Source organism: Thamnophis elegans, chromosome 12 (genome assembly GCF_009769535.1).
Source record: "Thamnophis elegans isolate rThaEle1 chromosome 12, rThaEle1.pri, whole genome shotgun sequence".
Classification (NCBI taxonomy): Eukaryota; Metazoa; Chordata; class Lepidosauria; order Squamata; family Colubridae; genus Thamnophis; species Thamnophis elegans.
Genome location: NC_045552.1, coordinates 59,758,870 through 59,772,441, shown reverse-complemented (window position 1 = coordinate 59,772,441; position 13,572 = coordinate 59,758,870). Strand labels below are relative to the sequence as shown.

Genomic DNA, 13,572 nt, shown 5'->3' with positions numbered 1-13,572 from the left:
TATCTGACAGATGCCAGTCCAATCTTTTCTTGAAGAGCCAAGGTGGCGCAGTGGTTAAATGCAGCACTGCAGGCTACTGCTAGATCAGCAGGTCAGCGGTTCAAATCTCACCGGCTCAGGGTTGACTCAGCCTTCCATCCTTCCGAGGTGGGTAAAATGAGGACCCGGATTGTTGGGGGCAATATGCTGACTCTCTGTAAACCACTTAGAGAGGCCTGAAAGGCCTATGAAGCGGTATATAAGTCTACTGCTATTGCTATTGAAAGCTTCGGGTGATGAAGCTCCCACTTTTGAAGGCAATTTCTTGAAGATAAACCTCCAAGTGCTTCAATGACCCTCTAAAATTTAGAATACACGGTAAATCCTTCCATTCCTCACTATCCTGTCGGAGCTGAAGAAGCCTCTTGGATGAGAAGCGAAGCATCTTCAAAAGAAAAAAACAGCCTGACTGTTTGGTCAACTGGGGAGTTGGGGAGAACCCCGTACGGAAATCAAAAAGCAGCATTTTTTTTAAACCAAAGGTGCTTTTTTCAGGAGGCAACTGGACTTCCTTGTTTTTTTGTTTTAAAGACGTTTCGCTTCTCATCCAAGAAGCTTCTTCAGCATCTGACTTCTTGGATGAGAAGCGAAACGTCTTCAAAAGAAAAAAACAAGAAAGTCCAGTTGCCTCCTGAAAAAAGCACCTTTGGGACAACCGTGACCTGGATGACGGAGAATCTCTACACACTTTTAGCTATACAATTTGGGATGAAGATCCTTGGAATGGGGTGGGAGGAGGAATGGGAGGAAGAAAAAATTGCAGACTACAAGAACCATTTGCACCACTCAGGTGACCCTGAGGACACAGAAAAACCTCCAAGTGGCCTCAATGACTCCCTAAAAGGATGCAAATGACCAGCTGTCTGCAAGGAGTATCAATCCTTCCCTTCCCCACCATCCAGCCAGAGCTGAAGAAGCTTCTTGGAGGAGAAGAAAAACACCTTCAAAAGGAAAAACAAGAAAGTCCAGTTGCCTCCTGAAAAAGCACCTTTGGGACAACCGTGACCTGGATGATGGAGAATCTCTACAGACTCATAATCTGGATGATTTGAAAACCTCAGTGGATACGAATGAAAAGCAACTTTCGTGGTTAAGCTTGGTGGTTCTGCCACAAATCAATGCATCTTTGCAACTCTGGATGGGTTGCATTAAGAAAGGTTTCTAAGCCAGATTCGGGGTCCTGTGAAATATTCAGATTGACAGCAGGCAAAAATGCCAGTTGCCTGGAATGAAGAGGCAGGAATGAGATTTAGGAATGGAGCTCATGTCATTAGCCATGTTAATCCCAGCACTTTTTTTAAAAAAAAAAACAACAGCATTTAAAAAAATAATAAATCACATTATGACCTTGTTCCAGCCAAGCGATTCATAATGTGGCTCATAACGTGGCTGTTTGCGTTGGGCTTTCTTATTAAGTTATAATTAAAGTGAGAGGTGCATTGCCGGAAGTGTGAATCCGGCTGGTATATGCAAATCAGATCCTTAGTTAAAGAATGTCTGAGCATATAACATTATTGGGTGAATGGCCACGATCTATAGGTAATTATCCATGCCTGCATCTCTTTAATTTTATTTGCCCTGGCTTCCCTCTTTACCTGCTTTCTCTTGCGGGTGGCTCTTGAAATAAAACTGACTGCATCTAATCAAAAGCTTGATGATGATTTGTGTTGTAATTATGTTGGTCTTTAGGATGCCAAAGCAGGGGTTATGCTGGAAGAGTTATGGACGCTTTGAGAAGCTGATTAGCAGCTCCATTAGTGCTTCTTAAACATATGCCCAATATGGTAGAATGGTTTTAAAATCTTCCATACCAGACTGGATCCTCTTCTTCTACAGATAGAATAGGTGGTCAGCATTCGTTCAAGTTGAGTTTCATCTCTCTCTCTCTTCTTTCTATCTAGCCAAGGTGGCGCAGTGGTTAAATGCAGCACTGCAGGCTACTGCTAGATCAGCAGTTCAGCGGTTCAAATCTCACCGGCTCAGGGTTGACTCAGCCTTCCATCCTTCCGAGGTGGGTAAAATGAGGACCCAGATTGTTGGGGGCAATATGCTGACTCTCTGTAAACCGCTTAGAGAGGCCTGAAAGGCCTATGAAGCGGTATATAAGTCTACTGCTATTGCTATTGCTATTGCTATTGCTATTGCTATCTATCTATCTATCTATCTATCTATCTATCTATCTATCTATCTATCTATCTATCTACCTCTATCATCTATCTATCTATCTTATCTATCTATCTATCTATCTATCTATCTATCTATCTATCTATCTATCTATCTATCTATCATCTATCTATCTATCTATCATCTATCTATCTATCTATCTATCTATCTATTATCTATCTATCTATCTATCTATCTATCTATCTATCTATCTATCTATCTACGATCTATCTCTGTCTGTCTGTCTATCATCCATCCATCCATCCATCCTCCCCACCCCCTCCCCTCTCTCTCCCTTAAAAAAAAACAGTTTTTACAAAACAAATAACCGAAAACATTCCGTGAGTGCAATTTTTTCCCTGGCAGTTTATTATGGTATGAAGGAAAAAACAGTTTGGTGCGTCTGACATGAATGTTAATTTTACAAATGGAGGAGGAGGTTGTGGCTATTAAAATATGGTTACACAAAGTAGGAACATTTTTTTTTTGAAGAAGTGTACAGTACAATGGATTTCTTTGATAAACAGACTCTTTAAATATACATGACAGAAAAAACATCCAAAGTTAAGTTATGTTGTGTTTTTAATCGACATCTTTATCCCGGGGAATTGGGGTGGGAGAGGGGGGGAAATCCGTATATTTAAAACTGAATACAAAATAATAACAATAATAATTTGGGGCCAAGAATTTGTATGCTACAAATATACATGATTGACGTGGTCAAATGAGAAAGACAATTGTTTTCAGAGCTGGGCATCCTGGCATAGATAATTTTGCAAAGCTAGCCGTGGCATTCTAACATGTTCTCAAGACCAACGCTTGATTCCTCCTGGCGCAGCTTTGCATTGCCACAGCGCCATGTCTTGGTTGTTGGGAGACCTTGACGTACGACCGTTCACTTAGCGACCATTCAAAGTTACGACTGATCCAAAAACAGGGTGAATAGGATTCAAAGCTCCCCCTGCAGTCACATGACTGATCTGGCGCTCAACAGCATAGCCACAATTACGGCTTATTAAAAGGGCCCCACAGTCACATTTGATGACGGTTTGCCTGAAAACAGGCACTTTTAACGTCTGGTTTTTCAGCAAAACCAGGCCAATTAGGAAACGCCGGTTGGCTTAAAGGTCGCGTCGTTTGCTTAGTGACGGCGGCAGCTACTTTGCGACATTTTTCTTAACGCCTGCCGCAAATTAAGGCTTGCAAAGATGGTTTTACGGCCATCACACCATTGTCACGGGCAGATGGCAGGCCGAGGACTACCTGTAGTATCATCGGGGGTGGTCTTGCCGATTGAACGTTTGGGAAGTAGCTACTCTCAGCTCTGCACCTTGCTTGGATCTCATCCGTGGGGTTCGTTCACCCCTGCGGAGGCATCACTCGGAAAGACTGCCCCAAACCCCCCGGATATTTCAATGGCTTCTTTTCTTCAGGAATTTTTAAAAAAACCGGAGCAATTAAAAGGGGAAACTACGAAGCACCGGTGTCTTTAGTTAGAGGTAGCACAACACAGGAATTGTTAGAAAATTAAAAGAAAAAGTGTGTACTAAGCCTATGTCCACAGGAGGTATACAAATAACAGAAAGAGAAAGAGAGCTAGAAGAAAGGAAAGAACGGGACAACCTCAGAAAATTGCTTTTGGGGAAATTGCTTTTACTTTCTTTTTTTTACAATTTCCAGGATCGGCTACTTTGGAGGAATTAGGTTTTTAAGGAGAATGTTCACAACGGGTTTTTTTTTTTTTTACACAGACTACATCAGATTCAAAGGATTGGCTTTCCAATGCACGTAACACCCCCCACCCCAAATTTTGCCTGTCCCCCCTTAAGATCGTGCCGTGAGAATATACTCACTGCGTGAAGAAACACCCCCCCCCCCGATGGGGAACGTTTTCCCCCTTCGTGTAGGAGTTTGTCCCATGGACGTATTTTGTGAAGCTGTTTTGGCGGCCAATGAAAAATGGGGATTTATTCAATTTGCACTAGGAGAAAGAGGGAAGTAAGAATTGCTGCGAATTTTTCTTTCGGTTTATTCTGTTTTCCAGGGCACCGCTCATTCATACGTTATGTCAAAAACATAAAACATTTGATGCTGTAATACACAGTATTACTGGAACTAACAATAATATTTGCATATTTAGAACAAAGTGTAATTCCTATAATATAAGAAAAAAAAGTAGGTCTATAAGGTATTTACAGCGTCCAGCAAAGAAGTATAAATACTTCCATATTTAATGTTTAGGAAAACATAATTTACAAAATATTCAGATATGTACACAGCTGCTTGAAAAAAAACAAAAAGGGAAAAAAAACAACGCCCGAGGGCAGTTAAGCAAAGTGGACGTCATTTTTTCCTTTCGATTCGGGAAAAAAAAAAGATTTAAAATATGTTTTTGTCATTGCTTAGATTCCGTTCCAGATCCTGCAAAATTATTTACACTTCCTTCCGTTCCTCTCGAGAGTCAGACATGCCCAGCGCTCTGAATGTGTTGTCCCAAAATATCATCTATCAGTGTCAAATTATTTAGCCAGTCCTCATCCGAGCCGCCGCTGTTCTTCATCAGACAGTCGATCAAGTCAGCTTCGCTGCACGACCCGGGCAACATGGCATTGCTCTGTTGCGGTACAAAGTCGTATTGTGGCGACAACTCCAAAGGAGTGTTCATTCTGTTGAAGGTTATGGAGGACTGCCCAGCTGAGCCTGGATAACTGGGTGGCCCAACAGCTGGACCGGCGTTGAGTTGGTTGAACCCCGAGACCCCTTGGGGCATGGATTTCATAACATTCATGGCAGATGGCAAGGGTCCTCTGGTCAAACCATGTCTCAGGTTCTGGTTATTTGGAGGGATTAAGCTTTGGTTAGAAGGTCCAAGGTTCATTTTCTGCATCTGCCTGGCCTGCATCCCGGGGACAATCTGGTTGGGGGGAGGCCCGGCTTGGTGAGAAAACGGTTGGCTGGGGATGCTTGACCTGATGCTCTGTTTGGAGAAGACGGGGTTGTTCGGGAACTGGTGCATGGTGGCCTCCATCGGATTTTGGCTGGGCATTCTGGGGACGACGGTTGGTGTCCACATCGGCGCCGAAGAATTGGAGTAGATGGCGGGCATTCTGGCCATGGCAGGTTGCCTCAAGTGCTGCTGGGCGGAAGAATGGTTGACCAGAGCCCCAGCTGCGAAGTTGGGCGCAGCCATCCCTGGCCGGGCTGCGGGATGGCTGTGAACGGTTTGACACCCCGACGTCATGGCCAGGGAGTTTTGGCTTCCTCGGAGTGGGAGGTTGAAATCGGTATTTGGGGGGAAGATGGCGGGTTGCTTGTTGGGGTTATGGGGGATCATCACCATTGCTCCGCTGTTCTGGTTCACGCCGGCGGGGCCAAGGCCGGGGCCCAAGGTGCTCTGGAGCATCCCTTGGGCGGGGGGCATCATGCGGTGGGTGGAGCCAGGGGATTGCATGCTCTGGCTGCAGTCAGTCGGCAGGGACTGCGAAACTGCTGGGAAGAAACAAGCAAGACCTTGAGTGAGTAAGTGAGCAGGAGGCCTTCAAATTTCTTATTATCATCTCTTTTATTCATTAAGCACGAGACTCAGTCAACTGAACATTTAAAAATGCATCACATGGAATATTCCAAATTATTTCAAATGGAATAATAATAATATAAGAACGGCAAAGAAAAAGAATAATTATGTGAATGTATACCTATAACTGTATGTAAGAGAATAAATGACAGTAAAAATATAAAGCATAATATAGGTAAATAATATCTGGTCACAAGTAGCTAAGTTTAAATAAAGAAAGAAATGTACATAAAAATGGATAACGAATAAGGAAATTATGAACGCAAGATAGAAATGCATAGAAGGGAAAACACTAACTGGAAAGAAACTGATTCGGAACTGCGGTATGATATACGATGGAACTTATTGTTCCTATGTTGTTTTTAAGTTACGTGTTTGTTTTTGTTGATGTGCTTATGTGTTTAAAAATAAAAAAAATTATCATCGAAAATAAATGCATCACAAATATCATTGACTAACCAATAAAGAATTGTCTTCCCTTTTCTTCTCTTTCTATATTTCTTTGCTATTGTATTGTATTTCTCTATTTCTCTCTTCTATTTCTATATTTCTCTTCTATTGAATTTCTATATTCTATATTCTATATTCTATATTCTATATAGTCTATTCCTATATTTTTGCTGTTCCTGTATTTCTATGGTCCACGATAGAAAGTGTCCTCACGTACTCCATGACAGTAGAGTATACGGGTTTAACGGCTGTGGACAGGAAGGCCCTGCAGAGAGGGGTCAATTAGGCACAAGGAACCCCTGGCTGCCCTCTTAATACCACTGGGTCACATCGGCGGGTCTCGCTGCTTTAGCGGAGTAAGGAAGAGACTCTGAGATGATTCACAAGCTGCTCAATGTCTCTTTGCACTTCTGCCATCGGGCGGAAGACATCGAAGCAGAGCCAGCCGGACAAATCGGTTTAAAAATAGTTTCTATCCTTGGGCTGTCAGACTCTTAAGCACAACCACAGTCACTCCACACACAGACACAGAAACGTTTGGCTGGTTTTCCCTTTTCTTTCTTTTTCCTAATTCCTTGCATGGGGATTTATGTTGCTTGTATTTTTCACCATGGATTGCACCAGTGACGCTAAAGCCAATTCAATTGTATACATGATGTACAGTGACAATAAAGGCTCTACTCTACTTGCAGAGTAAACTTACATGGTTCCACCACAAAACCGCGTTCGACTAAAGGGTGCTCGATGAAACCGCATAGCTGACGTCATCACAGCGCGACAACAGCGCGGAGAAAAAAGCACACTGTAAACGCTAAACCTAAAATTAACCCCTAAACCTAAACCTAACCCCCCTAAACCTAACCCTAACCCTTAACCTAACCCTAAACCTAACCCTTATCTTAACTTGAATCGGCTTGCTTTCAAAGCGCTATTTAAAGCGCCCTTCTTTCTCCGCGCTCGCTGTTGTCGCCCTGTTGATGACGTCAGCGACGTGGTTTAATCAGGCGCGCTTTAGTCGAGCGCGGTTTTGTCGTGCCACAAACTTACATAACAATTTCCTTTTTCCTTTTTTTTTTTTTTAAAAAAAAGAACACATTGAGGTTGAATATTCCTTCTTACCGGGAAACTGGCTCATCTGCTGTCCCACAAAGGGACTCCTTTGCTCAGCTGCCACTCCCATCATGCCCAGCCTTTGCTTTTCCTAGGAGGAGGAACAAAAACAACAACAACAAAAGCTGAGTCCCCCACTGGGTGCAATGAAAATGCAGATAAAAAGAATTGCTTCCAGTTGCCAGCTATGGATTCACCAACTTTCCCTGGAAATCTTTCTTTCTTTATAAACACCCGCCTTCTTCTACACTGGCAGGGCGGGATTGAAAAATGTTAGCAACCGGTTCTCTGCCTGGTTGTTGGGAGCCTCCGGGAGGGTGGAAACGGCCACCCACAGGCTCCGGAGGCCCCCACTGGAGGCTGGAAACGGGCCCATTTCCGGAGTTCCCGGAGGCCCATTTTTCACCCTCCCGGAGCCTCCGTGCAGCCCCGTCATTTCCTTGCATGATGGACAGGCCGTGTGGAGACTCCTGAGAGGGGAGGGTGGGGCCAGCTGGTCCATGCAACAACCAATTGGGTGAACCGGATGCAAAATTAACCTCCGGTTCGCCCGGACCAGTGCAAACCAGCTGAATCCAAGCCCTGGACACCGGTGTTTCCCAACCTCCCCCGTTTTATGATAGGTGGACTTCAACTCCCACAATTCCCCAGCCAGCAGACTAAAAGACCAACCTGGAGCTGCTGCTGCTGATGTTGCTGCTGTTGTTGCTGCTGTTGTTGTTGCTGTTGTTGTTGTTGTTGTTGTTGCTGCTGTTGCTGCTGCTGCTGCTGTTGCCGCCGTCTCATAATCTGCTGCTTTAGGAGGTGGTTCCTCATGGTGTAGTCATTCACCAAGGCTGGAGGCTGCGCAGGCCCTGACCCTGAGTTGGCGGGGACTCCTGGCTCCTGCATCCGAGCGCCGATGCCAGGCGGCTGGTCCTGGAAGAAAAGCAAGAGGAAGAATGGCCGTCAGGCGCAAAGAATCGGGACCGTCCGTTAGATTGCAGAATAGAAAACTTATTCGACACAAGACTTTGGTCAATGAAAACGCAACGCTTCAGCCAGATAAGTGGCAGCGGAATTCAGGAAGGGCTGGACTGCAGGATTTGTGAGAATTGCACCCTTGTCAGCTTCTGGGTTGATTAGCAACAGCACTTAGACTTATATCCCACTTCACGGTGCCTTCCAGCCCGCTCTAAGAGGTTTACAGAGTCAGCCTCTTTTCCCCAACAATCCGGGTCCTCATTTTACCCACCTCGGAAGGAGGGAAAGTTGAGTCAACCTTGAGCCATTTAGGATCGAATTCCTGGCAGTACTGCAGTCTAACCACGGTGCCACCAGGGAGGAGAATGAGAAAGGGAATAAGAGGGAAGGATTGAAGGAAGGAAGGAAGGAAGGAAGGAAGGAAGGAAGGAAGGAATAGCAATCACACTTAGACTTATATCCCGCTTCACAGTGCTTTCCAGCCCTCTCTAAGAGGTTTACAGAGTCAGCCACTTGTCCCCAACAATCCGGGTCCTCATTTCACCCACCTCGGAAGGATGGAAGGCTGAGTCAACCCTGAGCCTGCTGAGATTCGAACTGCCAAACTGCAGGTAGCCGGCAGTCAGCAGAAGTCTCCTGCAGTGCTTGCATTCTAACCACTGCGCCACTGTGGCTCCTAGTCGGTGACATCACCGTTGTCTGGGGAATGCCCAAATCGGGGTTCCTTTCATGTCTGCAGCAGGAGCGGGAGCGAAGGACGGGAGCTCAACCCTGCCCCACAGCAACTCTCAGGTTTTGAACGCAGGCTTTCTAACCTTCAACGCTAACCACGCGAGCCGCCGTGCTCCTTGTTTATGGGAATGTAAGGGACTCTAGACTGGTGGCGCACTTAACTCCGCCCCCAGCTCTGCTTGCTCTTCTCCTACAATGCCCCGCTGAATCGAAAGAAGAGGAGAACATCATGGCTTCTAGAGACCTTGGTAGGCTATCTCAGAACAGACTCAGGGGGTTCTACAAGTAGCCACCACCACAATTGGGACCAGAATTTCTGCTGCTAAAGAAATTATATTTCATAGAGATATGCTCATGCTTTGTGAACGCGGACGTTTTCTCTGTTGTGTTAACATTTAGAATTTGAGGGCCCAGTTAGTCTCTTCAAATCAAAGGCATTTGTTGGGGTGTGCAACCCTGAAAAAAATCTACCCTTGAGTTCCTTGAACACCCTCTTTTCCCAGAAAACAACTTTCTGTTTCTCTAATTGATTTTCGGCTTCCTCAGAAGGCGTTTCTGAATTTATTTTTAGAAGAGGCAAGGATGTGTAACTGACAAGGTTGAGTTTTGATATGACTAATCCTTCCTTCACTTTGCAGCCTCTCTGGCGGCCTTGATGGTCCCTTGGAGATCTGCTCTCATCACAGGAAGTCCAGAAAGACAAGAGAACTTGAGAAAGAATAGCAGAGTAAAGGAGGAGAGATTTGTCCACAATCTTTGGCCATCCTGTCCTTCAAAAGCCAGGTCAGAAAATACCAGCCAGGAGAACCTGACTAACCTTCTCTTCTTGTGGAAGAAAGCCAACCAAAAGCATCTTTCCCCTCAATCTGAGGAAGAAGATGGCTGGACGCCAATGTAGTTTCACTTCCTAAATCTCAACAACAACAACAACAACAAGTGCAGGTCCTCTCTGAACATGGAGAAGGGTGCAAGCGCTGAGTTAGAAAAACAATAGAGTAGGTGCTGCCGGCAAATGTGTGTTTGCCCAGCTTCTGCCCACCTAGCAGTCTGAAATCATGCAAATGCAAGCAGATGAATAGGTACCACTTCAGTCAAAAGATAACAGCGTTCCATGTGCCTTTGGCACATAGCCAGGCTGGCCACATCTTCCAACAATGCCAGCTCCCTCACCTAAGTGATGGAGATAAGTCTTCAGCATCTCCTTCCTCCAACAACAACAAGTTACCACCTCTTTAATCCGATGATCCTCCGTGGAGAAAAGAGGAGGAAATATTACCTAGAGCTGCTCCACTTATTACACCTCCAAGGAAGAAACGACTGTCCTAAATTTCTCTCGCAGAGACTTTTAATTGGACAGATGAACAGAGATGGAAGGGAGCAGGAGACCCTACACCATTTCTGACTGATGGCAGTCCGATCTCTCCTCGAAAGCTTCCAGTGTTGAAGTTTCCACAACTTCTGAAGGCAACTTTGGCTCCATAATTAAGAATGAAGACACCAGGATGTCCCTCTTCTGGGCCAAAGACCCCGAATTGGCAAAAACTCCTGTCCCACAAGATAATTGCATTTATTGGCTCGTTTACAAGTCTATCTAGAACAGAGGTTCCCAACTTGCAATTTGATTTTTAACGGGGGCAATTTGAACCTTGTTTAAACCAAGCCTCTTAGGCTTCCTTTGCGTGAGTAGAGTTAACTTTTTGATTAAAGTAATAATTGTATGTCATGGGGGGGGAGGGGGTGTCAGGATTTTAGAGATGCCTAGGTGGGGCATGGCCCAAATAAGGTTGGGAACCTCTGGTCTAGAACCAGAGGAGATGAAGTCTCCATGATTCCTCCATCTTAAGAAGGAATGGCTGGTGCATCTGCTCTGAGACTTACCAGAGGGTAGACATGAGATCTACGGAACGTCTGAATGGACACCAAGATACAAAACACGGGCCAGCACAGGAGCCACCGGCCCCACCAACCGCTTTCCGGTTCAGAATTCACCAGCCTCCTGTAGCTTTTTACATTACGGATGACCCCTTGTTTTTACTGGAGCGCATGTAGCATAGCCAGACTGTTTGAAACTGGACCACACTTCCTTTGTTTGGCCCGTGGAAGCCTGGAGCCTTTGTTTGAGAGGTGGTGTTATCAGGAGATAAGCCACCCAGAAGCAGAGGGACTCCCGTTGGGCATCTAACCATGAGGACATGCCAAGATGGCGAAAACAGGAAGTCAGCCCGGAAACTTTGGGCCGTGTTTACGGAGAGCAAAGCTGGAGGGGAGCAGAGACAGGGCAACATCTGCAGCACCGTTGGAGAATCCCCTCCCCTCCTGCTCTTTGCTTAATGGGAGTTTTTAAACCAAAGAAGCTCAGTGACACTGGATTGGTTTTGATTCACCACAACTTCTGAAATATTTATTTTTATTTATTTCGCTTGTCAAACATGTACAAGTTAAAGTATACGTGACCCGTCAAAACCGCAGATGACAAAATCGCACTCAACGAAAGCGCGCATTTGACATCATCACAGCGCGACGAAAAAAATTAAAAATTGAAATAAAAATAAAATTAAAGCAGTTAGGTTAAGGGTTAGGTTTAGGGTTAGGTTTAGGGTTAGGTTTGGGGGGGTTAGGGTAAGGTTTTTGCTTTATTTTTACATTTATCGATCACAGCGCGATGTTTTCGTCGCGCTGTGATGACGTCAAATGCACGCTTTCGTCGAGCGCGATTTTGTCGTCCGCGGTTTTGTGGTGGAACCAAAGTATAAACATGGACATGGACGAAAGAAATGGATACTAATAGATGGGGACAGGAGGACAGAGACGGAAGACACTCTGGTGCGTTTATGCCTCCTTTACGGACCTCTTAGGAATGGGGTGAGGTCCACAGTGGACAGTTTAAGGTTGAAGCTGTGGGGGGTTTGAGGATGTAACAACGGAGTCAGGTAGAGCATTCCAGGTGTTGACCTCTCTGTTGCTGAAGTCGTATCTTCTGCAATCGACTTTGGAGTGGTGAACCTTCAGTTTGTATCTATTGTTTGCCGGTGTATTATTTAAGCTGAAGCTGACGTAGTCGTTGACAGGTAGGACGTTGTAGCAGACAATTTTCTGTATTATGCTTAGGTCCGACCGCAGGCAGCGTAGTTCCAGGTTGTCCAAGCCTATCAATACCTCTGCATCGACTCCCTGGAAGAACGGAAGAGGGCTGGTGGGTGATCAATTACGTTTGCCCAGCCCACAAGGGGGCCAAGCGTTTTGTGGTACTGCAAAGGGTAAACATTTGATACTTGCAAATAAGTAAGTAAGTAAGTTAACCTGGGGACTCTCTCTACATCATCTCAATGGCCAATTCAGTGACCGGCTCCCAAGCAAACTTAGGATGGTGCGATGGTGTGTATTCCGCAAGAGTTTGTGCGAAGCTGCAAGGTGCTTCTTTTGCAGATGTTGTCCTGTATCAGGGGCTCGTGATAGAGGAGCCACCAGGTTCTCCAGTCCTGCTTGCAGAGCCAACAGCTGGTACCGCTGAGTTGTGGAGTCCTCCTCAGCTGCAGAAGGCAACCACATTGGACGCCTGGTGGACGCCAAGAATCCCCGCGGCCTCATCAGCTCCGAGATTCTCTCTTCCAAAACGAAATCCTTCAGAAAGTTGGCAGCAGGTCACAGAATGTCCACGTGGGTTGGTGGCTGGATGGTGCCCGGCCTGTACTTTTCCCTCCCTTCAAGCCATGACTGAAGACACGGCTCATATATTATTTCCATGGGTCACACGGAGGAATTGCCTCTCGGCATTCAGAGGGGAGGGGGCCTGCGATTTGGAAACTCCGCCCTGTCCTTGTGTCGTATCTCGCACTCTTGTCAACGTTGGTGGCCTTCTGGTCTCAGCCTTCTTCAGCACCTCCAAGAGCCTCCCCCCTCCTGCTTTGCTTTCCTCTTTTCGTAGCACCCCTCCACTGCCTCTTCCCTCTTCCTGACACCTGAGGCTCCCGCGGATGTTTGTTGAGAGGCGGCTCAGAATAAATACGGCTGCCAGCAGAGCCACCTGAAGGGCCGAAGGTTCGATTTGCTCGGCCTGCATTTCGAAAGGGGTGCAGGCCAATTCACTTCCAGCGGCTCCTGGGTGTGCTGAAGCCCGCGCAACCTGGGCTTGCGGTAACCTGATCTCCGAGGTGTCTCCCTAAGGCCAGGCCTTTCAGGAAGCCTATTGTGAAGAGACCATCGTGCTGACCGGGCATTCATTCGAATTCCCTTCAAAAGGCAGCTCTTCGCGAAGGGTTTTTCCTCCCACCTCTCTATCAACGGGGGAAATTATAGGGCACAACTCAGCACTCCACACAACAATCACATGGCTGTCGTTATACGGGTAATCCACGGCCTACACCCTTGTGTTTAAAAAGGTAAAGGTTCCCCTCGCACATCTGTGCTAGTCGTTCCCGACTCTAGGGGGCGCTGCTCATCTCCGTTTCAAAGCCGAAGAGCCAGCGCTGATGTCCGAAGACGCCTCTAAACTGTCTATTGTGGACCTCACCCCATTCCTAAGAGGGCCGTAAAGGGGGCGT

The 13,572-nt window shown here is 46.1% G+C and overlaps 1 protein-coding gene across 1 annotated transcript in view; it reads right to left on the bottom strand.

Moving 5' to 3' along the window:
• Positions 1-4,215: 4,215 nt before the first annotated feature.
• LOC116516037 (mastermind-like domain-containing protein 1) overlaps positions 4,216-13,572 on the bottom strand; it is a 38,257-nt gene continuing 28,900 nt past the window's right edge. Inside the window, 3 exon segments of the mRNA XM_032228393.1 lie at positions 4,216-5,691; positions 7,346-7,427; positions 8,009-8,254. Of these exon segments, the coding sequence (XP_032084284.1) occupies positions 4,664-5,691; positions 7,346-7,427; positions 8,009-8,254 (1,356 nt within the window). The 3' untranslated portion in view covers positions 4,216-4,663.